We start from the raw sequence: 27,094 nt of genomic DNA on the forward strand, positions 1-27,094 counted from the left end.
AAATCCTGACTTGAGCTGCACTATTTTACACTCTAAGTTAAAGTCAGATGTGCTCGTTAAAAAGTCTACCCTCCGCAGAAGTCACCGGCTCGCGTTGCTGCCGGCGGAAAGAACGCCTATCCGCAGGGCACGCGGAGCAGCCTGTCTTCGCTCCACCCCGCGGACCTCGGCTCTTACAGGAGCGCAAACCCACTGACGGCGCTACGCTGTGATGTGCTCCTTGCTTCCACGTCCGGGTGACGTTCCGTGCCAAATAAATGTCATGCTGGACAAGGGCCACGCAGAATTCTGTTGTGTGGATACCTGCGATTTTTCCTCTCCTTAAGCTTTGACTTCCTCACCCGTCCGGCGGGGTAACAGGAGTGTACCGACGCCACAGGTCCGGGAAGACCAACAGGCCAGGCCTCGGGACAGCCTGCACGAAGCAGGCGCTCGACGAGCCGCAACGTGCTCGGACGAGTCTGTGCTGCTTCTGACGGTGCACGGTGCTACTCTCCAGAGGCTCCTGGGGAAAGTCTTTTCCCGGAGACTGGGAGGGCAGTAGGCCGGGGAATGAGGAACAGGGGCGTCCCGTGACCCACAACACGCAAACAGCCTTCAATGGCAAAGACTGTCCTACCCCCAATGCCAACAGCCTCCCTTGAAAAAACCCTAAAACCCTAATTTGAAATTTGGTGGGAATATTAAAATTACCACCTTTAAATGCACCAAAAGAATTCCATTAAGATTTATTCTAAGAAAAAAATCTTCAGAAGAGGTTAGAAATCCTTGCCCACTCAGAAAGGCAACAGAGCTCAAGCATGTCTCGCTGTCCTGTCCCGTCCACTCACACCCAGGGCCCTGGGCCCTGAGTCACCGACGTCACTTTCTGTGGCACCTGGGTTTTCCTCTGGTGACCTGTCCAGACATCAGCATCGGGCCCTTCCCCTCGGGGGTCGGTGAACATTCTGGAGCTCCCACTGTTACTGTCACAAGCACCAGCAACTGGACTCAAGAGCTCCGTGACCAGACCCCACGCACGCGGCCTCTCGCCCTGTAGCGTTTTTATGGTGACTACATGAAGGGGAAGGCTTCCCCACATCCTCCTTCCCTCGCTCTCTCTCCGCACCCCAGTCCCTGGTGAGTCTCCTCGGGCAGACAGCGCAGGCTCCCACGATGCCCAGGAAAGAGCTGAAGTGGGGTCCGGCTGCCGCAGCCTGGCCTCCAGCCCCACGGCAGCCTGTGCGCTGGGCGCCTGGCCCTGCCCCCAAGGAGCACAGCACCGACCGCAGACGACCCTGAGGCGGGACAGGAATCCAAAGGACACTGGCCGGGAATTGTTGGGGAGTGAGAGAGACGCCAACCTGTTCCAAAGCTTGTTCTGCAAGTTCCGGATCTCTCTCTCTCTCTCTCACACACACACACACACACACGCCAGACATACACACGTACACCCACAAATGTACACACACACGCCCCACACACGCTGGACATACACACACACGCACACACACCGGGTGAGCTGGAGCGGAGCCCTTCGCCTGGCGTGTACCACAAGCTAGAGCTGTGAGCAGAGCCTTCCTGCTCGGCCGCATCGCTGTCAGGAGGACGATACAGCCACGTTGAAGAATTTTGTCCTTCACCGAGGAGATGCCTCGCGGAGTGCTGATTCTGCATGTCTACAGGACGGGCACTGAGGTGAGCCTCCGACGTCTGCCGTTTACTTCTGAGGGAATTTAAACCTGTCATCTCTGAATGGGCACAAATCCGCCTTCTCGGGGCTGCAACAGTCAATCCCGCCACACTCGTCTGATGGGCCAGAGGTTCCCCCAGCAGAACGGGGACGGGAAGAACAGGCGCCTCGGACACTGTGAACTACGTTACCAGCAGCTTGTTAGCGCACGAGACAAGGCCTGGACGGGTCTGAGGGCGCGGGCGCCTGCCGAGAGTGTGCAGGGGCTCTGAGAGGAAAGGACAGCGTCCTGCCGGCCACCGGCACCACTTCCCAGGCGGGGACACCTTCTCGCTCTCCTGCGTCCCCACATGGCCTCACTTCCCACTGCAGAGCGGGACACTGGCCTGAAAGCAGCTGGAGGCCGGTGGCCCTTCTGATCCGGCCCTCGCAGGTGAGTGGTGGCAGGCTCACTAGGAAAAACTGTGAGGAAAACAACCATCAGACGGGAAACGGGACTAGCAGACCTGCAAGTAAAAGCAGAAAACCTGAGTTCACTTTCTGGGTCATGAAGTGGGTGACCAGATGTCCTGACTCACCGAGGGCCACTTGGGGCTGCTGCTGGTGCGCCCCCCCAAGCTTCCTCCGCCCACTGCCGCCTGCACTGGCCTCTCGTCCTGCTGTGTCCATCCACGGGGCGGCAGAACTCCCAAGCAAGCAGCCAGAGCTCTCAGCCCCTTCCCGGGGAGCACGACCCGTGAGGCACTTCCACAGGGTGGCAGCAAGCCGCCACTCCCACCACACACGGTCTTGCCGCTGGGGTCCTACTCCTGCCCCTCTATTTCATCATCTATCCTGGGTGACACGTCAGAAAACACCTGTTGTTGATCCGTGGGGAGCAACCCCCCAGATCATCAGTGTCTGCACCTAACGACACACAGCCTGGGATAAGCCGAGCACGCGGAGTGTGACAGAGAGAGAGAGCCCACTTTATCGCGGGTCATCACCATGAAACTGGGGCCATTAACAGAACAAAATAATCTCAGATTTCTGCCATACTTGCTCCTCCAGACTAAGTTTATTTCTCCGTTCATAAAATCATCCATTTTTCTGCTTGATCAAACTCTGCCAGAGAATTTGAGGGGACATAAAATCCCATTAACGAGTCGAGAACGAAGTGGCATGGACCTGCGGGAGTGGGCAACATCCCTTCAAAGCCGCAGGGGGAAGCACGAGCAAAGGGCTGTTTCTGTAAATAAACCAAATAAAAAAATCTAAACTTCTGTGAGGCAGTTAACAACGGCCATAATGGCAGGAATGATGGTTCTAATTCGGCAGGTTTCACGCTGATCAAACGAAAGACATGCCTCTCTTCTCCAGATTAGTGGCTCCAAATGAATGATTCACACTCTGGATGCTGGTACCTGGGGTGAGGACAGCTCAAAGGACACCAGAAATTCTTAAAACAACCTCGATAGAAATTTAATAATTTAAATGCACAGCATTTTCATGCCTTCCCTATTCTCTGAGCTGCTGGGGGTGGGAAGTGGGGGTGCCATGAAAGGCTGGCCCCCCAGGCTGCAATGTGCACGCGGCAGCAGCCCCACGCGGCTGGAGGCCAGGCTTTGGCCCACAAGGAGCAGCCGCGTGAGGACTCCGAGCTCCCACTGCAGTGAAAACTCATCACGTTCATACTTTACCGAAAGAGCAAAAACCTTAAGAAGGAAACACATCTATTAAGTCACTGGTTACAATTAAAATTTTGAAAAACTCTTTAAAGCAATACAATACGTGAGTTCCTCAGCTTATGCGTCTCTTTCCGAACGGAGATTTGGCAATCTGGCTGATTCCTTCTTGTTGGAAAGTGCACAACAGAACACACGACTGCTTTTCACGGCGAAAGGAGAGTTTAGGAGTCACACCACCACATCGAGAAGCACACTTCCCGCTCCGCGCCGCGCGGGTTCTTGACGGCGGTGCGCGTGGGGACTCCCGGGGGTAGAGTGGCGTCCGTGCACGCGCTGGCACCCTGGCAGACGAGCTCGTGCCTCTGCTTATGAAAAGGCTGTGCATATGCGGACGTCCCTCAGTGGGACAGACTTGTAGTTCATGAGACCCAGAGCGCAGGGCAAGAACAGGCCGGGCATGAGGGAGGGCATATTCTCTCCGATGCTCCCCTCTCTTGCGGAGGCTGACGCCAGCCGGCAGCAGCCACAGTCAGTGCTCCGAGCGGCACGTGTGCAGCTCCACAGAAAGGAGCACTCTGATGAGGACGGCCCAGAGGTGGAGAGGGGCCCGTTTCCTGAGCTGGAGACAAGAAGACACAAGCGCTGCCTGCCAAGCCCCGTGCTGCTGAGAAGCCTCCCCCGAAGGGAATGCGCACGGTCTGCAGGCTCCTCCCGGGGGTGCGTGTGGGTGACGTACACACCGCCTGGCCCTCCCCGGGCATGGCTCTGACCAGATCACCACGGTCCCCGCCTTCTGCCCCAGAAGGAGCTGCAGGGCACAGCCAGGGCTCTGAGCATGCTCTGTGTGACGGATTCTCGCCAGCCCCGAGGGCCCACCTAAGTCACCTCAGAGTTCACAGGTCTGTACCTCCAACGTCACCCCAACACTGGCCAGCGGTGGCCGGAGCTCCCACCACCCCCTCCTCCAAGGACTTAGGAGGATCACATTTTAGGACAGCATGGGAACGGTGCCCCCAACCTGGTGCTCCAGCAACAGCAAGCCCAAATCCCCAGACCTTCCCAGGAAGTTCAAAGTTAACCTTTAAATAAAAGCGCATTTTGGGATGCCTGGGTGGCTCAGTCGTTAAGCCTCTGGCTTCTGCTGAGGTCATGAGCCTGGAGTCCTGGGACAGAGTTCTGAGTCCACTGGGCTCCCTGCTCAGCGGGGAGTCTGCTTCTCCCTCTGCCTCTCCCTGCCTTGTGCCCTCTTTCTCTCTCTTGCTCTATCCCAAATAAAATCTTTGAATAAATAAATAAATGAATAAAAGTACATTTTGGAATAAAACTGTCTACTCAAATTCCAAATAGTGGTTTGGGCATTTCCTCTTCCTTTTGATAACTTTTCTTTCCTCTTCCCCCACCCCATTTTTCCAACAGTAGAAAATATTTAAAAGTCCCACACAGGGGGGCACCTGGGTGGCTCAGTGGGTTAAGCCTCTGCCTTCGGCTCAGGTCATGACCCCAGGGTCCTGGGATCGAGCCCCGCATCGGGCTCTCTGCTCCGCGGGGAGCCTGCTTCCTCCTCTCTCTCTGCCTGCCTCTCTGCCTAGTTGTGATTTCTCTCTGTTAAATAAATAAAATATTTAAAAAAAAAAAAAGTCCCACACAGGGAGTCAGCACACCGTCAGGTCTGAACTTTCTAAATTATTTAAACCTCACGTTTAAACAATCGCCAACAGAACTAAATGCTACCTTCCTCCAAGCTCGTCCCTTGGACACACCGTTGCCCACTGGGTGAACTCGCACATTCTGGGAGACACCGGCTGGTTGGTAAGCAGGTCGCATGAAATGCACTCTGAACCGTGTTTTCGTGGAAACTTGGACTGCAGCCGTAGAAGGGATGTGTATTTCTCTCGTGGTGGGAGTGGTCACACTCCGCGCACCACACTTCAGACTCCGTGCGGCTTCTAGTGCGACACACCTGCACGTCGTGCTCCGCTAGTTTCCCACCACTTCCCTAACACAGAATCGTAATAGCATCGGAGGGCGCGAGAGTCCGGGACACGGGACAACCGTCCTCGATGTGCGGTGGAGACGTGAACAAACCTGAGAAAGGAAGGTATCCCGGAACACTGTAAGACGGTTCTCTTCCTGCACAGAAGGAGGGGTGTGGGCCTCATTCTGGGCCTCTGTAACAGCTACCGGATGTTAGTAGTGAGCCAGGAACCGGGGAAGCAACTTACACCTCAGTACACCCAGGCTGGTAAAGCCAAAAAGCAGGGACACAAACCTTATGAGATCTGATAAATCTACAGTCATAAACCGTCATGATCACTGAGAATTCTCCAGCACTGTTGGCCATAAAACCGTGCTAAAGATCTCTGAATTTCAAATTTCTTCCTTATCCTCAAAGACAGCTTCTGTAAGGTGTCAAGGATACTTCTAAATTTATTTTTTTTCACTGTTCGATCAGATTAGACTAAAAAATAAACAGGAAAGAGAGATGAGGCCGAATCCTTTCTTTTCTGGCCAAACTCCCTCCAGAATCGGTGGCCTCACACAGCTCTTCCTCTGTCTCCACTCCTGTCCCAACAGAGCGGCTCACACCCCCTCTCCTCCTCCTGGGGGTGCGCACGCCCAGCGGGCTCAGCCTGCCTGGCATTCCCCGGTGACGCTTACCTCTGCCTGCACTTGGCAGGGAGCCGGCTCGGGAAGTGGAGGTCAGCCAGTCACCCCTCGTAGCAAGTGCCCTCGGCACTGCAGTGCCGCTCCCTCCCGTCCGCCCGTCAGGACTCTAGGGGTGCAGGGACTGTCATTCATTGCCTGGCCAGTCCTGGGAAGTGGCTGGTTACTAAGTGTAGTGCCTTCTCCTTTGAAGGAGATTCTCATTGTCCGTGAAAGCGGGTGACGGCACGACTACTCCGGACGCACCCCCAGGAGCGGAGCTTCCACTCACAGGCAGGCAGTGTCGATCCGCGGCTAGGGTGCTTAACTCCTTAGCGGTGGGGGCGTGAGGGCTCACCATGACCGAGAGCAGTGGAGAAGCCCGGGAGGGCCCGCGTGGCTCACCAGCCTCCGAGCCAACAGCAATGACGTTGCAGGGCGGACGGCTGCTCACAGTGGCCCAGCGGGCCCACACGCAGGAAACCCTCCCTGCTCCTCCCCGCTGCCAGGGCTCCCGAGGACGCCGGTGAGAACAGGACGTGCGAGGGCTGCAGTCACTCCACCACTGACATCCACACTGAGTTCGCGGACAAAGGCCCTGTGCTGCTGGTCTAGTCGCTGACTCAGGGAAGAATGACCACACACACACACACACACACACACACACGTGTGCGCACGCACACACACAGGGGCAGCTGTGAAGAGCCTCTCCCCCCCAATTATCCACCCTGGGAAGGGAAGAAGGGCCAACAACGCGCGTGGCAGGGGATTCACTCTTTTACCTCATTTCTTACCGCACAAGGTGGGTTTTTATTAACTCTGAGTTATGTAGGTCTCATCCCACTCCAGAAAAACACAAGGCAGCTAACACACACAGCCTGAAGTATAATGCGGCAAGATACAGGGAACATGCGGAAAACTTCACAATTTGGTAAAAGCATCCCCACGAGCCTGCCCTTGGCTATGGGCTGCACTGACCTCAGCGCGGGGGCACTCCGTCCGAATCCCAGGCGAGGTGGCCTGCGGTGCCACTCCCTCCAAGCAACAGGCGGAGAGGAAGAAGGCTGTGAGTCATTGTCTGGCCCCGAGGAACAGGTGTGTGCCACTCGGTGTGAGACACGGCGGCCCCGACGAGTGTGGAGCAGGAGCGTTCACCGGAGAGCCCTCCCCACCGCATGGGAAGGAAGGAGGCACATGCCCACGGGGACAGCATCAAGTTCTCCCACACTCACCGCACGCTGGCCACAGGAACAAACCGCAGGGGAAGGGAGAAAGCGCGCGAGGAATGAAGGGGCTTTATGACTTGCAAAATGAGGAATTCCCCTGGAAAGCACAACTTACGTAACTTGTCGTCCATGAAGGACCAGCTGGAAGATGTGGACGTCCTCAGAACTTATTCTGGTGAAGATGTATTTACACTCCCCGCAACAGAAACAACTTCCAAACCGCAGTGCGATGACCCCAAGTGGCTCCTTTTGCTCATTCCCTCAGCAGGGAAGCGATTGTGGGCAACGTGTGGTGTCCTGGGGTCGGCCTGCCTGGCTCAGAATCCCAATGACTCCACTGAGTAGAAAAGGCTGGACGCATGCTCCCCGCCTTCCAGAGGGCAGTTCCCTTCTCTGCCACAGTCCCTGCCTTAGAGGGTCGCATGGGGAGGAGGCAGTGTCTGCAAACCTCAGGAGGGCTCCTGGTCCCGGCCCCCTCGCAAGGCAGAGGCGCTGTCCTTGGTGCTGAGGATGCCCCAATTGCTGGACAAGGCCCCAGCCGGGAGGAAGTTCAGTGACAGGGACCTGAGCACCCACGGCAGAGTGCCCGGCATGGTCATGACTTCACACAAGATGAGCTGGACGCAGGGACAAGAATATGTAGGTGGGCATGGAACAGCGACTATTTTAGAAAGGTCCTCTCCGGAGAGGGAACACTGCACCACAGAGCTGGTGGCCCGTTAACCCACACCAGAAGCTACGGGGCAATCCCTCTAGGCACAACTTGGGACCTGCCCCCCGCCGACACTGTGCATCCAAGAAAGGAAGAGAACAGATCGTTGGCTCATCTGTATAATGCATCTAATGAGTATGGAGGGGCCGCACTCCACAGAGACCCTGCCACGGAGCCACGGTAGCCTACGGTTACAACTGTGAGGTCTTTCCTCCTTTTCGGGAATCTTCACTTACCACTGAGAGAAAGGGGTGACTTCCCAGCCAGTAACCCTATGCGGCCCCAGGGCAGGTGAGCACAAGAGACGGGGCATGCGGCCCCCCAGGCTAGCACTCTGTCTGCCTCCATGGGTGGGAGCTGAAACCGAACGCAGTCAGGAGACCTTTGAGAATCTTCGGTGGTGGGTGGGCTGCGGGCACTGCTCCCTGCTGCGTGTTGGCGCACTGGGGCGGGGTGTGGGCCCACCTGTGCTGGGGCGCAGCTGCTCCAGGGCAAACAGAAGGTGAGCGGCCCTGAGGACACAAGCCCGCACGGTGCCCTCTGCAGCACAGTATCAAGCCCACAGACTGGGTTGCGTGCTGTTCCAGATGCTCCCTTAGCCAGCAGCGGGGCCAATGCCCAGCATGTGTCTGGGAGCCACTCTGGGAGCGGCTTCAGTCCGGATTTCTAAATAGGAAAGGAAAGCAGACCCAACTACCAGTTGCCTCAAGTTTGACCACAAACAGCACCTTCCCATTCATGTGTTCACCACAGTTCAATTTCCAAAAGCCAAATTCCCTACCTGATGATAAGACGTCGCTAAAGACACTTGAAAAGAACCGCACGTGACAGTCCGAAAGGTCAGTGCGGGTGCAGAGACTGGGTGCTCACATGTTGCCGGTGGGGACGCCAAACGCACAGCCACTCCAGGGGAGGCTCCGGCAGCTTGTCCAGAGCACACCTACAGACGCCCGCGAACTGCACACATGGGCCCTCGGCCGGGAGAGCTGAGAGCCATGTTCACGTGAGCCCCTGTCCACTCCCATCAGAGCAGCCTGATCAGGATGTCCAAAGCCCGGGGGCAGCCCCGGGTGAGTCCTTCACTAGGCGAATGGTCACACAAACCATGGTCCCATGGACTACTACTCCGAGTGAAGGGACGAGCCACCGTCAGACACAGGTGACAACAGGTAGGACCCCCGGGAATCATAGTGCACGCACGAAGCCACAGTCAGAGCCTCCGGAGTGCACAATTCCATTCACAGAACCTTCTCAAAAGGACAAGTCTACAGGAAGGAGCACAAACCCACGCTTGTCGGGGATCTGGGACAGAGCAACGGGAGGGCTGGGCTGCAGCCGTAAACAGGTGGAGGCTCCCGGTTCTGTGTTGACTCCGGTGCTGGCTGCAGCACCAGACACACAGGATGACAGGGCGGAGAGCTCAGTGTGCACAGGCGGCGCGTCCTATCAACACCCCATGCCCAGCGGTGACCGTGCGGAGGGCTTATACCATGTCACCACCGGGGGAGATGCGTGACAGGCACACCGGGTCTGTCTGGGTTGTTCCTATAGCTGCGGTGGATCACAGCTCCCTCTCACTGGAAAGGTCAGCAGACACGTACAGTGATGGAAGGGATAACACAAGGATTCAAGAAACGCTTTGAACAATGGCAGCGAATTCGGAAGAGGGCACCCTTCCAGGGTGATCTTTTGGAAGGCCATTTCCCCGGATGCGCTTATGTAGCAAGGGTTCCTTCCTAACAAGTTCCCCCTCCACAGGGGTGCAGTTGTAGGGGTGTGATCCGGGGTGGGATCACAGTGGTGTCATCACAGGGGTACAGTCGTGGCAGTGTGATCACGGGGGGGGCGTCACAGGGACACAATCACAGGGGTGCAATCACGGGGGGGGTGTGACCACCAGGGCTTTGACCACTGGCATGTGATCACCAAAAGTGAATCGCCGGGGTGTGAGGACAGGATTGTGATCATGGGGGTGCAATCATGGGTGCGATCACCGGGGGTGTGAGGATAGGACTGGGATCAGGGGAGTGTGGGCAAGACTGAACATTTCACTGACATTCATCTCCTGACAGCGGTGGGACCGCTCCGCTGATGGAACACTGGACGGGGTATCTGCACACGGGTGCGAGTTGGGGCAGCTGACCAGCATCCCTGCTCCTCTGAGCTCCACCCCCCGGTTTACTCACCAGCGGCACTGACACCATCTGCACACGCCAACCTCCCCACAGCCGCTGCTGGCCTGCTTGGTGCCTTCCCTGCTCCCCCGCCACTCGCATGCACGCTGCACCCACATGCACGCGCGTGTGTGTCTGCACACGTTCCAGACCCACTCTGCACTCTCGCAGCCCCTCGTGAGAGCAGCAGGGCTCCTGTGCGTCTCCTTTCCCTGCAGATGGGGTGTGACGCCTCTGGGAGGGGAAGGAACCGTGATCTGGCACATCGCCCACCAACGAGGGCACAAAGGACTTCCACAGATGGCACCGACCCCCAGGCCTCCCCTCTGCCACCAAGACCCACTGCTGCTGACAGAAACCGCATTGGTCCCAGCTCTGCAGGTTGGCTCCTAAGCAAACCCCTCTTCAACTTCACTAGTAAAAATTAATGACCCTTTCCTCGGGGGGCCCACAGCCCAGAGCTCCTGACGATCGCGGGGCACGCCACAGCCTGCCCTGTGCTGCTTCAATGTGCCCACTGCGGGCCTCCCCTGGGGGACTCCTGCAGGCTGGGTCCCCAACCCATGACCTCGGTGTCCCTAGAGCCTGGCAGGTGTGTGCAGCAGGTGCTTAATAAATAGGTGTTGGATTAAACTTATTTAATTAGTAGATGTGGTCCAAACAGAAGCTGGCACACAGAGCGCTTTCTCACATATGCACACTTGAGTGTGCACACGGAAGTGTTACTACACGGAATCAAACGGTAATCACTGCTGTAAACACCCGTACCGACACTATGCGCCCACAGTCCCTTCTAGAAAGCACGACCTTTGGAATCTGCAGAGGCTCCAGGGCTGAGGAGGCCCCTCGGGCATAGAGCCAAGTCAGGTAGGTGGGCACCTCTGAGCCTTGGCCACAGCACGCGGGCAGCGACGGGCCCGGCGGCACCTGGCACCTCCATCCCGGCGCTGCTCGTGACATGCAGAGGAGACAGACGCAGGATAAAGCTGCAGAGGGCTCGGGGGCACCACGCCCTCACTCACTCTACAGAAGAAGAAATTATGAGCCTTCAGCCCAAAGTATGCATCCACTAATTACACTGAGGGCTGCTGAACAGAAGTGTATCTGCGAAGCTAAAAAGCAACAGAACACTTAAGTGCTCTCTAGCGCCCGACCTCGCCCTTGTCCTGGCAGGTGCCTGGCAGCATGGATTTGCACGGAAGGGGCATCCGCACACAGGCTCCTCCAGGCGTATGCAACAGGCTCCCCGTAACGTGTCAAGTCTGGAGAACAGCTGGGACTGAGAAGCAAGGAAGGAAGGAAGGAAGGGAGGGAGGAAGGGAGGGAGGGAGAGAGAGAGCAAGCTGGCCATTCACAGCATCTCTCCACAAGAAAGCGGGGCCCCAAGCAGGAGCCGCCGCCCCGGGACCGGGTGTGTGCATGCGGCCCGAGCTCCAGGCTTGCCGTGGGCGAGTGAAACGCGCAGAGCCCTACCAGGCCATGCTGCCGTGGGCCGTGTTGTCAAGGTGACAGAGCAGCTCCAGCGTGTGCGCGGGGCTGGCGGAATCGTCGGGGGACTCGTGGCCGCCGGGCTCCAGCTCCTTCGGCATCCTCCACACGGCCGCGCACGTCAGGACTTTGCTGTCTGAAGCTGAAGCAACAGAGGGTCATGTCAGCGGAGTGCGGTGCGCAGCCACAGTCCCCGCGGCGCCGCACACCCACCCGCCGCCGACGCAGGGCACGTCCGCGCCGTAAAATATTCACACCCACGGGCCGCAGAGAGCCAGCGGAGCGAGGGGCACAGACCCTGCTCGCCAGTGGAACAGCCACTGCTCTCTGCCCGCAGCCGCCTCACCCCTGCTGCCTCATTGCAAAACCATCATTCTGTTTCAGAAGAAAATTTAATTTTCTTCAAAATCGATTGCCTTCGGTCCTTCCTCCACGGTTCTTCAACACAGGGAGCAAAAGGCGGGGGTGGGTGTGTGGCGGACACAAACACCGAGTGTGGCTCGGGGCCACGGTGGGCACAGCTGCAGTACAGCCCCAGCCGCAGGAACCCAACACCCACAGGGGTGCCGCCGGAGCCCAAGGCGCTAAGGCGAGAGCACGTGGGAGCCCCACATGGACACGCACATGGCGTTGCCCCGCCGACCCCTGGCTCTCCAGGCGGAGCACAGCCCAGCACCTGAAGGCACCCACGGACACAGTGTCGCCCCCCAGCCAATGGTGGCTGCTCACTGCCCCCTCCTGGAGTCCTGACGCTTGGTTTTCAAGGTGCCCCAGGGATCGGAATTTGCAGAGCACTTTGAAATGCCACCATGTGGATAAGGAAACTAAGCTTAGGTAAGAAAGACCAGGGACACCTGGCTTTAGGGAACATGCCAGGAGCCAGGTCTCTGCCCCGTACACAATGTTTCAGTAAGATAAAAAGAAAAGAGAAACAAACAAACAAACAAAAATCAAATGTAACATTATGTGATAAAAACGTAATCATAAATTCCTGAATACAAATCCTGTCCAATGTGCTTTCCATTTAGGTCCAAACTGCGTGTGCTGCACACCTTCCCTTCCGGACGCCTTCAGTACGTGATGGCAGAACGAGGAAGATGTTCCTGCTCTAAATCAGAGCTGACATCGGGTGAGCACCGTGAGGGGAACACAGAACAGGAGGACACCGCGCAGTGTTTCCCACGTGAATGAGAACACGAGAGGCCGCACCCACACGGGGAGTGTCCCACGTCTCAGCTCTGTGGTCCTTCCACCCAAACACCAGCCAGGCGGACACCTGGCTTCATGGGTCGTCTAGTGACCACCCACGATCAGAGGATGGAGGGGGCAGAGCAGGCTTTCCGCCAGGGCTCTCAGACCCCAATCTCAGCCCTCATCTCACATGTCGCTTGCTGAGCCATATGTATACACATCATGTCAGCCTTCCTGTTTTACCCAGGGAAATGCGGCGTACCCTGGCTTTTCGACACAAGAGACAGATTTTCCTGCGGAAACTTCCAGGTACCCGGTGTTTCTGCAGAGCCTGTGAGGCTGTAGCATCACTCCTAAAATATGAGAATGTCCACCTGAAGCGAGGGCTGGCAGTGCTGGGGCAGAAAGAAATGAAGGCTGCAACATCCACCCTGGATGGCACCGATGATATGAGTTGCCCTAAACGCCGGGGAAAGAACTGTGCAAGCTGCACAGGGATGGAGCCGCCGGTGTGAGAACTGGGCACGGCTTGCACGCGGGAGGTGCACACAGTCTGTCTGCGCAGAGTCCTCACAGACCAAAGTCCTCCTCTGGGGAACTCTGCGCTGGTGTCAACAAGGGCAGTCTGTCCCAGAACTGCTTGCTCACCCGGCACACAGAGCAGTTGGGGGTGAGACATTAAATGCTTTTCCCTGGAGAAGAGTAATTAGACAAGAACACTTTGTATCACGGCTGCTAGCTAACACCATACTAGATGCCCTGACTACTTCATGTGGCGAGGAAAAGCAAAGGTTTAAAACAGGAGAAGAGATCAAAACACCACTACTTGTTAATGTACGTAGAAAACTTAAGACAATCTGCATGCTACTGTTAGAAACAAAACAGGGAATTTAGCAAAATTGCTGAACACCAAGGTGATATATAAAAATTAACTGGATATCTATAGACTAGCAACAAAAATTTAGAAATTTTTAAGAAATATTAAGTCACACGAAAAAACCAAGTATCCAATAAATCTCAAACTACAGAGCTGCAAGATGTGTATGTGGCAGAACGAAAACCATGGCTGAGAGGAAGTAAAGGCCTGCACATGGAGGGTATACCATGTCCATAGACACCTTCACTGCTGTAAAGCATCCAGGAATCTTCAAGTTCCAAAAGCTTTTCAATAGAAGCCGACAACCCGCTCCTGAGGTTCTACATTTACACGGAGATGTGAACTGCCCGCACAGTCGACGGAGCCGTCATGGAGAAGATCGGAACCGGCTGGCTTACCAGTCTGCGACTACTCTGGTGTCGGCACATGGGGGAGGGGACCAGAGAAAGAAGATGCAACCTAGACACAGACCTTCCAAGGATGGCCAGCTGACTTACAACAAAAATGCTGCTGTGCTGGAGTGCACAAGGTGGTCTGTTCAGGAAAAGATGCATTGTCAGTTGTACATTCATATCTCACAACACACAAAGACCAACCCCAAACAGACTGAAGACCAAAATGTAAGAGACAAACTAATGCACAGTAGAATATCCTCACAACTTTAGGATACGCAAAGATTTCTTAAACTGGGCAGAAAAAAACACTAATCATAACAGAAAAGACTGGTAACAAAGACCAAGTTAAAATTAAGAGCTTCTATCTACCAAAAGACACAGAACTTCACAAAATTAAATACTTGTAAAGAACCATGGGGAAAAAATGAAACAAGGGCTACCTGGGTTAGTTAAGCATCTGCCTTCAGCTCAGGTCATGATCCCAGAGTCCTGGGATGGAGTCCCAGGTTGGGCTCCCTGCTCAGTAGGGAGTCTGCTTCTCCCTCTCCCTTCGCTGCTCTCCGCAACTCATTTGCTCTCTCTCTTTCAAATAAATAAATAAATAAAATATTTTTTTAAAGAAAAAATAAAGCAAAACTGGAAGAAAATAGTCATAATACATATATCTGACAAAGGCCTTGTATCCAGAATATACAAATAACTCTTCAATTTAATAACACAAATAACCCAATTTTTTAAAAAATGGCAGAAGACTGAATCTGACACTTCACAGAAGAAAACATGAATGATCAGCAAGCACCAGAAAGGATGTTCAACATCAACTGTAACTGGAGAAAGGCAAAATAAAACCAAAATGAGATACACCACACACCTACTGGAATGGCTAAAATTTAATTCTAAAAAGATCAACAATATCAAGTATTGGCAAAGACGTAGAACAATGGGTCTGTCACAGATCACTGGACACAGTGTAACATAGACCACTTCGGGTGACACTTGGCAGTGGACAAGTCAGTTACCAGATAACCCAGTGCGTCCACTCTTAGGAGAGACTGTCGCAAAGTGTGACTTGTTGATAACGAGCATGGTGGCCACTCCTGATTTCGGCAGCGAAACCTGGCCCCACGGCAATAGTGGCCTGGAGATGGTATGTGACTGCCAGAAGTCAGGGGTAGCAATTATCATAATGACCAACAAGGCAGCACGCCAGCCAAGGGAGGCCAACTGGCCGAGTTGTGGTAACAGATAACAAGAGAGAGCGTTCCTAGGAGCAAAACAGATGGTCCCTCCCCAGAGCACAGCCTGCCGAACACATGCGTGCATACATGCGGACACACCCATTCCGAGGACACAGCAATGGAGGGGCAGGAGGCTGAGGGAAGTCACTGCCTTAACCGTCATGACCCTCACCCAGCTCTGGTCTGAGCAGATTTCAGACCTAAAACCCACTGACAGAAAAGGTGGCCAGAGTCCCAGGAATGAGGAACCCGTACTGCCAGGGCAAGTGCCTACCTGATGATTAGCCCAGTGTGCACCCAAGGCCTAGTGGCCACACAGCAGGCAAAGGGTCGTACCCAAGTTCAAGGCCTACCGAACACAAGGTCTGAGACCTAAAGTGTCGTGTCCCTGTTAGGGTGGGGACTTTAAGGGGCCAGGAAATAAACCAAGTCCCACACACAGCCTGGTCACAACAGGTCTCCTGGGTCTGCAGACCCAGCCAGGGCTCGTGTCCACGATCCCCAAGTATAAAACGGGGCTGACACGGACGCCCCACCCCATCACAGGCAGTGGAGACGTGTCTACATTAAGGATCGAGGGCATGGAAGGGCCTTGTTGAACTGGCCAGCTGGCCTCGGCACCAAGTCAGTGGGTCCTGCGGAGGGTCTGTGGGCCACTCCCTGCTCAAAGGAGCAGGCACCTGCTCCCCGCTGCGGCGCCAGACCTGAGGAGCTCCACCAGCCTCGGGTACGTGCCATGTGGACACTGGCCTCCAAACCTCTTCCTTCCCACCCCGTGAAGATAGGGGACTGAAGCTGTCCACACTTCCAGGAGAGAAGCACTGCACGTGGCTTTGCTGCAGAACTGTGAGCGCCCCTACTTGCTGACACAGCCCGCTCCAAAGACCTCTGGACACCCTGCAGAACCGAGCCGAGCCACGACAGTGACGGCCTCACACTGCGTGCAGTAGACCCCAGCGAGCGGGTGGGAGACAGCCCGTGAAGCTTCAGGACCCGACAGCCTGGCGAGGTTTGCTGCACCCGACATCCAAAAGGAAGCGGCGCACTGCCTGAGGGCCTCCTTACCCTGGAGCCGACATGCTCTGCATCTGGGGACACCCCAGGCCAGTCCAGGTGCTTGGCAACACGGCGAGCGGCCGGCCGAGCGGGAGCACGGGCTACAGGGCTCACACAATCTGGAGGACATGCTGGGGTGGCAGGTGTCAGTGACAGAAAGGGGACAGCAAGGCTTCCTGGAAAGAATCTCAGGGTTCCAGAGAATGACATGCATTTTAAAACACTGCTCTAGCCATGCTTCTGGGCCCACACAGGTGGACCAGGGGGCACCAAGGGACCAAGTGTCACTCATTACAGAGCGCCATCATACCCGCCGGGACACAGTAAGGCAGGGCCACAAGGCACGGGACAACGCCACAGACTCCTGCTATGTGGTCCTCCATCCCCAACACAAGAACGCACAGGCCTGGGGAACGGGAACTTCTACGTGACACTGCGTCCCAACACAAGAAGCTGCAGGCCTGGGATCCGGGTTTTTCTGCATGGCGGTATGTCCCTAACACGAGAACCCACAGCCCTGGCAACCAGCAGCGAGAGCAGGGCTGAGTTCACTTACTCTCCCCCCAGGACCCACAAGCCCCTTGTGTTTCCTGTGCTAACTCGGGCCGCACAGGATCAAAGGTCCTAATTCCCATGGTCGGGGGGGAGGCTCTTCTCAGGGACAGAGCAGGGATCCCTTCAAGCCACAAGTGACAACGACCAACATGCCACGGAGATTTTGTGGGTGTTTGCAAGGTCACAATCAGTGACTTCTAAAACCGTCTGGCCTCTGGCTATAGTTCTCTGTGCCTGTACTTGTTCTCGGGAAGACAGAGTCGGGTGAGACTCAGACACTGCCCACAAGGACGCCCGTTGTACCGGAAGGGTGAAGTAACCCAAGCACAAGGTCGGCAGGTGCCTTGAGAGAGGTCAGGTAAGGTGCTGCAGGGGGGAGAGCGCCTCCCATAGGGAGCGGGTGAGTTGGCCGCAGCCCCAGGGGACCTGGGGCACGTGGAAGTGGACATAAGGCAGCCCGCATGTAGGATTAAGAGCCCAGTGGCTTCGGAGGGTCGAGAAACGCCAAGAGTTCGATTTGGGACATGGTAAAATGAACGAAAGCTGTACGAAATGAGGTTTGACGCCCTAGCAGGACAGACCAGGAAGGGTATGAAGACAAGCGGAGGGGTGTAGAGGGTCTGCTCCAGACAGCAGGGTGGGGGCTTGTCAGCTCCGAGTGAGGACACAGGGCCTGGCAGGGAGAGGACATGCTCCATCGAGGCAAAGAAAACCAGGCCCAGCTCCATCCATGCTTAAGAGCAGACGATCTGGCGTCAGTGCGGAAGACAGGCTGATCAGGAAAGAGGCTGGCAGCCCGGACATGAGTCAGGAGCATCACACAGGCAAGACACGGGCACGGCACAAAACCACCAGGCAGACAGTGGGGAAGACGACGCACCGTTTCCATTCTAGAAGCCCCAGATGCGCACTCCCACGGTGCGGCTGCCACGCTGGCCAGAAGGAGCATGGCCTCCAGAACCACCGTGGCCCACCATGGCGTCCACACAGCACAGGGACACTACGGGCACAGCAGGTATGGACCTTCTTCACGGGCACCGTGCATGGGGCCTGAGTGGAGAGTGAGTGAAGGCTCTCCAGGGCGGGCCAACAAGCGAGCTGCCCTACACAACTGGGGACGCGCCACGGGGCGGGGAGGCCATGGGGGCTCCCCCGAGGCAGTTTGCTCCTGCATAAACGAACAGTGACATAACGACCACTCGGGGCAGTGCCCAAGTCCATGTAAGACAAAAAGAAAACCGCACTAGCTCTGCTTGCAAAATGCAGAGAATCATACATTTTTCTGAAAATTGATAAATAAAAGGAAAGAAGTTTGAGGAAATTTTTAGCGTATGGAGAATTTATCTGGATTTTCTGAAAGATTATAAAATTTTGTTACAGAATTTATTCTAAAAATTTGATGGGCCCAGGGTGAGTCCAGAATTCCTTATGGAGAGACGTAGCCCCTAAAGATCACCCTGAGAAAGACCAGAAAGTGACATCGTGTGCTCTCCGGGCACCCGCCAATACCACCCACCCTAGAAATGTGCAAATCTGCAAAATCTGAATAAACAGTGCACTTTGGGTCCAAGGAACACGGTAGGCATTATCAGAAACTCTGCAAATCCTCAGAAGCAGTGAAGTCGAAGGTAAACAGTACTGAGTAAGAAAGGCTGGAGTCCGCCCATCGAGACATGCAAATGGGTTCTGAAACTCCGAGGATTTCCGTATCTGCACGCGTCTCGACAGAGCATTCATCGCAAATCCAGCAGCTATCAAAGAAACGAGGTGCTTTTAAGAAGGAAACCCCAATCTTTAGAAGGAAATGCCATAACAACCAGCAAGGCGTTCTGCTTTTCTCCCTCCTGTCTAAGCGTGTCCTGCAGGGAGTCCTGTAGTGCCCAGGTCGCTGTCGGAACGACTGCAAGCCTCACGAGGGCAGGCCCACCATCCTCAAGAAAGCAAGCCCACAGCGCAAACCACGGGGAATGCGGCCACGTGAGAAGGGAAGGCCCACGCCACACACAACGAACCGCACCCCTCCGCTCTGTGACCCGGGAGACTGAGGCCCATGACGTGAACGGGCTGCCCCCCGCTCTCGCAGGTCATCTATGCCAGAGTCAGACAGGAAATGCAGTGGCCTGACTTGTCAACAGTCCACGGCTTTGGAGGAGAAAATACCAAGTTGTGTCCTGAAGGCCAGTCGGACCCCACGGACTGTTCCTCACGTGGAACATGCGAGCTGAAGGCACTTAATGAGATAAAAAGATAATCGGGGCCAATGAATGGGCCCGCAGACTGCGCTGCTGGCTGTAAGGGATTACCCCGTCCGGGCTTAGAGGAATTCAAAGGAGATTAGAGCCTTTGTAAGCCTGAATAGCCCCTCCAGCCAGCTCAGCTAAAGGGCTAATGGTGCCCAAGCCGGGGACATAATCTGATCCCCAGCCCGAGTGGAGGGGGCTTCCACCAGGCGCGGGGCGGGGGCAGGACGCAGCGGGTGCACGCAGAATCCGGAATCCAGGGCTATTTTTAGAATTTGACCTTCTCTGCATCCGGGGCAGGCAGAGAAGGATGAATGAAGAGCTATCCAACCCCGCTAAGCATTCCCCTGGCGCAGGAGAGCTTGGAGCTGTGCCTGAAATTGCCTTTCTACCCTGGCTTTCACATGCTTTAGGGCACGCCATGTAGAAATCACAGATCCTGGTGCGCAGGAGGGCAGAACGATGGCGGGGAGCAAGATCTGGCCTGTCCCCTCATCTCCCAGCACGGGTGTGGGGGCGTCTGCACCCCGAGAAGCTGAAGGTGGTGCAGGGGCAGCAACGAGCTCCCTGACCACAAGGACAAGGAGGGGTGGGGGAGGGTGCACAGGCCATGACCTCCAGAGACAGGTGGGTGCAGGAACCAAGGGCCAGTCAGGGCACATTAGCCCAGGTGGCTCTCTGGCAGTGGCTAAAGGGAGAAGAGATCCAGCCAGGCACCCAGTACCCCCTGATCTGTGTAACTGGCATGACTTGGCCCTGGGGAGAAACCCGCCTTGAGCCACCAGGAAGAGCCCTGCCCCTGGACAGGTCCAGTCTGCAGACCACAACACCTGCTCTCAGGGGGACCCGGCCTCCTTGAGGAGGGACCCTCTAACACTGTTGCAGACAGACAAGGTTGACCTCCAAGCCTTCCCCAGGTCTAGGATGGCGGCCCCGCAGAAAAGGGATGGAAGGCTCCAGACCTGCCAGAGCCCATGATGAGCCCAGTGGGTACCACTGGCCGACAGCCAGACCTGAGGACTCATGGCCCCAGTCCAACTCAAAGACGGCCAGTGGCCCAACCTGCAACCATCGCCAGACGACTGAGCGTATCCAGGAAAGGGGCAGGCAGGCACGGGCAGGATCCCACCTGCAGCAGAGCCAGTCATGACGGGAAGCATGATGGAAATCCCTTTCCTCTCAAAAGAGTCACCAGAGGCAGCAGTGTGCCACCAGTGGAAATGGAGAGCTCGGGTCACCATCGAAGTCTTGGAAGATGCGGCATGCTGATTTTTGTCAGATCCCACGGAGTCCCCGCTTGGGCCTGTGCAGCAGGCAGAAGTTCTTGGAGAACGACAGTGGTTCGTGACAAACTTCCTCGGTGACACCAGCTGCTGCTGTCTGACGCACAACCCTACAGCCCCAGCTTCCGAGACTCAGATCCGGGGGAAGCGCTTTCTCCTGGAACCATCTGGAGGGGTCGCCAGCAGCCAGCTCCACCAGCAGCAGGGACAACAGCTCCCACCCTGGCAAGCCTACATCGGGCTCACGGCTCCCCGCCAGAACCTTGCCCAGAGAGGGCACACCTTGCCCCAAATCCTGCCCCGCCGCCTGTGTCTGTAAGGCCAGGAGCTGAGGATGATGTGTACCTCAAAGGGGGTAAGGAAGGGCAGGGCCGTCTGTGAGCGCATCTGCATGGCCACACAGCCTGCGGTCCTGGCACCCCAGCCCTTCCTGGCTCGGCGCGCTCGCAGGTGACCTTCAGGCCCCGCTCTGTGATAAACCACAGGGCTCCACTGCAACGGGGTCCCGTAAGCGGCACACTCTGAGGATGTCCAGGAAGCTCAGCCCCCGAATGGGCCCCAGGCCCTTGTCTCCCCATGACCCGCCGCCCTGGCCTGGCAACAACCTTCCCAAGGCGCACAGACACGGAACGGGTGCTGAGTCTCCCTGCCCACATAGCTCGGTGTGAGACCTCACGTCCAGGCTGGCGCTCTGTTCCTTCCACAGGGCCCTGCACGGCCCCGCTGCACTCCGCCCACAGTCTCACTCTCCACACTCTTGGGCACACCACACCCTGCTGGGACCGCTGAGACCACCTGAAGCCAAGGGTGGCCTGTCAAGGTCAGCACTCGCACTCCCGCGGCCACGGCTGCAGGCTGAGCCACGCCCTCCCCTGCACCCCTCCTCCTGACATCCAGCGACATGTGCCCCCCGACATCCAGAGGCATGTGGCCCCCTCCCCTAATATCCCATCGCCTGAGCCACGCCTTCTCCAGCACGGTCTGCACCCCTCCACTTTCCCTCCTTGGTCCCCGACTGAGTGCCAGGATCTGAGAGCAAGTTGCCTTATATCAGGTGTGAGTCAGTCTTCTGCCCTTGCTAGTAATTCCTTATACCAGCAGTCGCTATCTGCCCTGCCAGCTGGTACCCACCTCGTGATCGGGACAGCGCCTGGGGACCTCATCCAAATGCTGCATCACAGGGAGAGTGCAAGGCAGGTGCAAGCAGTGGGGAAAGGCTGTGGAACCCCAATGCCACGGCCTAAGTGACACTCCTAAGGGTCCAGCCATCTGGACCATGTTGGGGTGACTTCACCACTAGGAGGCCCAACTTCTGTGGCCTTTTTGAATCTGGGAGGCAGTAGATGACCTGCTGAGCATGGGTTCCCAACCCGGCAACCCGACAGACTGACCCCTCAGTGGAGTTTGAACCAGGAGACGTTCTGCTGTCGGTCCAGGCACAGGGCCCCGCTGGTGCTCACAGCGTCCAGGACAAACACGACCACAGAGAGGAGCCGCCGGCAAGCCCCATGGCAGAGTCCCAGGCCAGACCTGGAAGCCTGCGGCCAAGCAGCGCTGCTTACACGAGCTGTCACTGGCTGCCAGGAACAGGTCCGGGCTAGCTCCTGGACCCCCAGACCCTGGAGGGCAGGAGTGGACCCTGATCGCAGGAGGCAGATACTATGCACTGAGTCGGACCCATCACAGAGCGTGTGTCATCCGATCCACCACGCCAACAGGAGGACAGACACCGCCAATGTCAAGTGGGAATTCTGCGCATTCCAAACAAAACCGGGCCCAGGCAGGTCCTGAAAGCAGCGGGTTCCTAACCTGGCGACTGCACTGCCTCTGCTCTGGGGACAGTCCTCCGATCCCAAAGGAGCAGCACCTGCCCTGGGCTTACAGACGGCTCCGCCCAGACAGGGTGCCCCCTCCCCGGGGGTGCCCTATGCAGCCATGTCTGAAAGGAGAGCACATGCCCGACGGTACCCACTGCCGGGGCGGGCAGGTGGGCAGAGACACGGCCGCTTGAGCATCTGCACGGTGGCCTCCGCCGTGGCCACGCAATCAGGCTTGGCAAGAAGAGAAAAGCAAAGCCAGGAAGGCACGCAGGGGGCGGCTGAGAAGCGGCAGAGCGTGAGTCTCCCTGCCCCACACAAAGGCTCGCGGTGGTGTCTCGGCCACGACGGAGGCTCGCAGGAAGACCGCCACCCGGACATCGGCCATCCCCGCAGTGCCCCAGCTGCCGGTTCCCAGAACATCACCATGTGCCGGCAGTGAGCCGCTTCCGGGAGGAGAAGACCATGTCCTGCGGCAGCCCTTTCTGGCCTGAACTCCCCAACTGCTGTATGAAACGCTCCTTCGGAAACACATGGCGTGGCTTCTTGATCCAACAGGCGACGTCACCCCGATCTCTGTAAGGTGGCGGTGCCATCCGCTGACGGAATGGAGACGACACAGTCGGCGTTCTGCTGCAGCGGCGACGCCCGGGACAGAGCTCGTAACAGCCGCAAGGCAGTGCGAGGCCTCCATGCAAGCCCAGGAAGGATGTGAAGGGTTTAGGATTATTTTTCTCATGGACGCCTGGGTGGCCCCGTTGGTTAAGCATCTGACTCCTGCTTTCAGCTCATGTCATGACCTCAGGGTCATGAGGCTGAGCCCTCGTCCGGCTCCGGACTCCGCGAAAAGTCTGCTGGAGACTGTCCACCCCCCCCCCGTTTGTGCACACACTCTCTCTCAAATAAATAAATAAATCTCTTCTTAAAAGGATTATTTTTCTTTCAATATGTTTTCAGCATTTTCTTTCATTTATCAACTTCCTAGATTCTGCGGCTTCTGACTCTAACAATATAGCCGATTAAGCCTCTTGAAGAGAATGATGCTCCTATAAGATACTTATCTATATTTTTAAATGCACAGTTATACTTCCAGGAAAGTGAATCGCTATGATCAGGAGCAAACACTAAAGCTGTTGTTGAAGCCAGAGACGTAAGCTACGGCTGCCCTTTCTGTGTCTGCCTCTGCTGGGAGTCCACAGACCACACAGTGAGCAGAAGACAGGCACGAGGCCCTCCAAAGGTAGTGTATTGGGGCTGGGATCTTTGCAAGAGTCTGGACTCCCGAAGGGCCACTTTCTCATTAGGAGAATGAACCGGCAAAGAGTCCAGAGCTCGTGGTTATCTCAGCCGTGGCCTTGAGCACACAGCGGTCTACCTGACACTCTTATCCTGCTTGGGTTCTCACGGAAATCTGCGTTTGAATTTAATACCATGGCATCCCGGGTGGGGAAATCCTCGGCCAAGAATTAAACGAGAAGCCCCAGTCATTGGCAGCCCCGGGCACGTTCCGGAAGACGCTAACCCCCTGGAAGAACGCGCCCCGGGCCGGCCCTCAGGATCCCTGCAGGTTCCGAGCAGCCCCATAAGGCGCTCGCAATAGCACAGGATGAAACTTACACGGACAAGCGCGCGTCTGAGCTTGAGCCGGCCAGAAACGGGAACCCCCGAGCGAGCACGCCCATGACTTCAGACACTAGAATCTTTAAAATACTGGGAAAAAATGAACGCTGGAATAAAAAATGATCAAGCAAAAAAGACCACCAAAATTCACCAGGAAGGTTTTTAAAAGACCAAATAAAATGCCTAGAAATAAAACGTGACTGTTGAAGTAAACATCTCCGTTGGCGATTTGACAGCAGATTGGGAACAACTGGAAGTTCAGGCACTCGGAGTGGAAGCGCGAAGAAGTGGCCAGAGGGCGGCCGGGAGGTACAGATGGAGACGTGGGGGGCACACAGCGCTGCCGCCCAGCCACAGAGGTGCAGGGGAAAGCAGAGGCTATGGGAGAGGTTGGGGGGGGGGGGGTGGTCCATACAATCTAGAAGGATCTGGAGTCAGACAGCTTAACGGTGTCTGAGAGCTTTCTTCGATGTACTGAAACGAAAACTGGATATTGCAGGCGACGTTTTATGGGAGTAATTGATATGAGAATGGTGAGACAGAAGCAAGAGACTCAGCTCCGTGAAACTGCCTGGAGCCAGTGTCAGGGACAGACAGCATCACAACGGGAAGCAGCGAGGGGCAGGGAGCAACCCAGCAGACACAGCTCACTCACTATGTGACCATCTCCAAGGTCCCTCCCTAGCACGGGCTGATTTCTCCGCCTCACAGCCCTACGACGCAGGGACACCCCTCACCCAGGCGTCTATGATTTCTCTTCTTTTTTTGTTTGAACAATTTCATTTATTTATTTGCGAGAGAGAGCAGGAGAGCGTGAACAGGGGAGGAGCAGAGGCAGAGGGAGAGACGGTATCTCCAGCAGACTCCACGCTCCGTGCAGAGCCCGATGCAGGGCTCAACCCCACGACCCTGAGATCATGACCTGAGCTGGAAGGAGGCGGACATTTAACCGACTGAGCCAGTCAGGTGCCCCTGGTCTCCCTTCTTTTCACTCAAGTGACCAAAGCCCAGGGGACGTAAGGTCCACAGTGACACGTGCAGGGTCACCTGGGTCAGCTCTGCCACCAGGCAGGCCCTGACCCACATCCATACCTGCCTTCCAGGGGCCGGACAAGCTCGGAGAAGTGACCCACCTTCCCGGCACGCGGGCACATCTCTAACCTCAGGGACTGGGGCAAGGATGCCGGGCGGCCAAAGAAAAGCACATTTAAAAGGTCAGCTCGGACACAGGCAGGGGAACCTCCTCTCCCTCGTTCTGGGTCTCAAGGCAAGCATCTGATGCTCCTGCAGGACAGGCCCACCCGCCAGGGGTGGAGACACGTAAGCTTAGACAGGTACAGTCTCCACAGATGCCCCTTGTCCCAGAGCGCCGCCCAGCACCCTGCCCTCCCGGGAGCTCCTGGCGTCGTCCTCGCTCACAGTTCCCGAGCATCCCCGGAACACGTGCACGTGTAGCAGACTTCCCCAGCTGCGCTACCGTGTCCCCAGCCCTGCAGACGCACGTCCATGGCCCCGTTGTGCCCTGGAGTTGCGCTGGAGTTGCTGCTGCGGACGTCCTCCAGGGGACCGCTTCTCCACAGCCATGGTTGGAAACGCGCCTCCACTCCCGAGCCAGCTCCCAGAAGGGACACCCACAGCGCTGTCCCCTCCGTCCACGGTCCTCCCTAGTGGGACGCACAGCACCAGCACCCCAGCAGGACGTGGCCAGGCCTAGCCCACGCTCTCCGTCATGACCACCAAGCCCACGCTGGGCCAGGGCTGCTTCCCTAGGAGGCAATGGGCTCTGTCCAGACCTGGGTTGTCGTCTGACTACCAGCGAGGTCTGCTCATCTTGAGAACCCAACTACAGAGACACCCACTCTTTCTAGGGACTAATCATCGGAAGCTGGGGCTCCACGCCTGGGCCAGAGCCCTGAGGGATGCACAGCGCTGCCCCGCCTCCCTCCCCCGACGGCCTCCTCGCCAGCCACATGGGCACCCCGGGACCTCCGGCAGAGCTCGTCACTAACAGCGCGTTCAGTCCACATGCAGCCAGTCACTTCTCGGGACCACAAAAAGGCAACAGGGACACTTGCTTGGCATCCCAGTGTTTGCTCTCTGGACAGGGACGAGCCGCATCCCCATAAAACAGGGAACACAGTGATTCATCGGCATCAGCGCGAGCAAACACGGCGCCATCTTCAGCGGCGGGTTTCCGAGGTCACCAAAACTACTCTGGCACCCACCCGTGTCAGACACCCACTCCGTGTCCCCCAAACACCCTCACACCTGCATTCTCAGATAACGCAATGATTTGCGGACTGACGTGTTTAGCTTTCTACAATGCGCTCCAAGCTAAAATGTTGAAAGCTCCCTCCTAAAAATACCAGTCCACATGGCTTCTACACAGAATCCCTTAGCGTGTCCGGTACGTGCTGGGGACAGCGGGCAGAGTCCGCACACAGGGGGCACGGGGAGGCGGCGCCGAGCCCCAGCCTCAGCTCAGCGTGGGTGTAGGTGGGTGCCAGGGTCTGCTCTGCAGCTCTCGGAGGACCAAGGAGAGGGAAGACGGAGCAGATTCACAACGCGCCCATGAAATACGGGGTGTTGCACGGTCCAGGGAGCGCAGGGAGAACACAGCAGCTGCGTGACCGTGGACGGCAGGCACACACAGCCGACACGACCACCACGGCATTGCCCGCGCACGGCACAGGGACTTCAGAGCGGTCTCCTGTCACTGCGTTCCGTGTCCCGGGATCAAAGCGGTGACAAGGACCCAGCTCAGCAGATGTCAGAGAGCCAACCATCTGCAAGGAGCTTGCCGTGAGGAGGGGGACAGAGCGGGGACAATGCACAGTCCATCCGGCTCACCCTTTTCTAGGAATTACCCTCAAACGAGAAAGTCAAGTGCTGTGCTTCACTCTTTTCTTTCTGGCTTAACTTCGGGGGGAAGAGGGAAGGTAATGAAGGAGACTTTGGCCCTAACTCCAGCGCTTTCTCGTCCCACGATGTCTGTCCCGCGTGGCAAACTCCCTGCAAACATCTGCCCAGGACCCTCTCCCCACCCCAGGTGCACCCTGTGCCTTTATCACCACGTCTATGGAAGCAAACGCGTCCCTGCTGCACACAGGGCGGACGGCCTCCCCTCCCCGCACTGCCCAGGCTGTACCACTCAGAGTCACCTGCTATGTGACTGGGATGAGGAGTCACCTGGCCCCCAGCAGACAGACACCTGTCTGTCCTTATGCACCTGGCTCTGCT

General features: G+C 56.7%; 1 protein-coding gene across 5 annotated transcripts in view; it reads right to left on the reverse strand.

Annotated features, from left to right (window-relative positions):
• Window positions 1-27,094, reverse strand: part of EIPR1 (EARP complex and GARP complex interacting protein 1) — a 123,586-nt gene that overhangs the window by 24,317 nt on the left and 72,175 nt on the right. For all 5 annotated transcript variants that reach the window (XM_045979272.1, XM_045979271.1, XM_045979275.1 and 2 more), the window contains one exon: window positions 11,568-11,724. In XM_045979272.1, the coding sequence (XP_045835228.1) occupies window positions 11,568-11,724 (157 nt within the window). The remainder of the gene's footprint in view (window positions 1-11,567; window positions 11,725-27,094) is intronic.

Source organism: Meles meles, chromosome 15 (assembly GCF_922984935.1).
Source record: "Meles meles chromosome 15, mMelMel3.1 paternal haplotype, whole genome shotgun sequence".
Lineage (NCBI taxonomy): Eukaryota > Metazoa > Chordata > Mammalia > Carnivora > Mustelidae > Meles > Meles meles.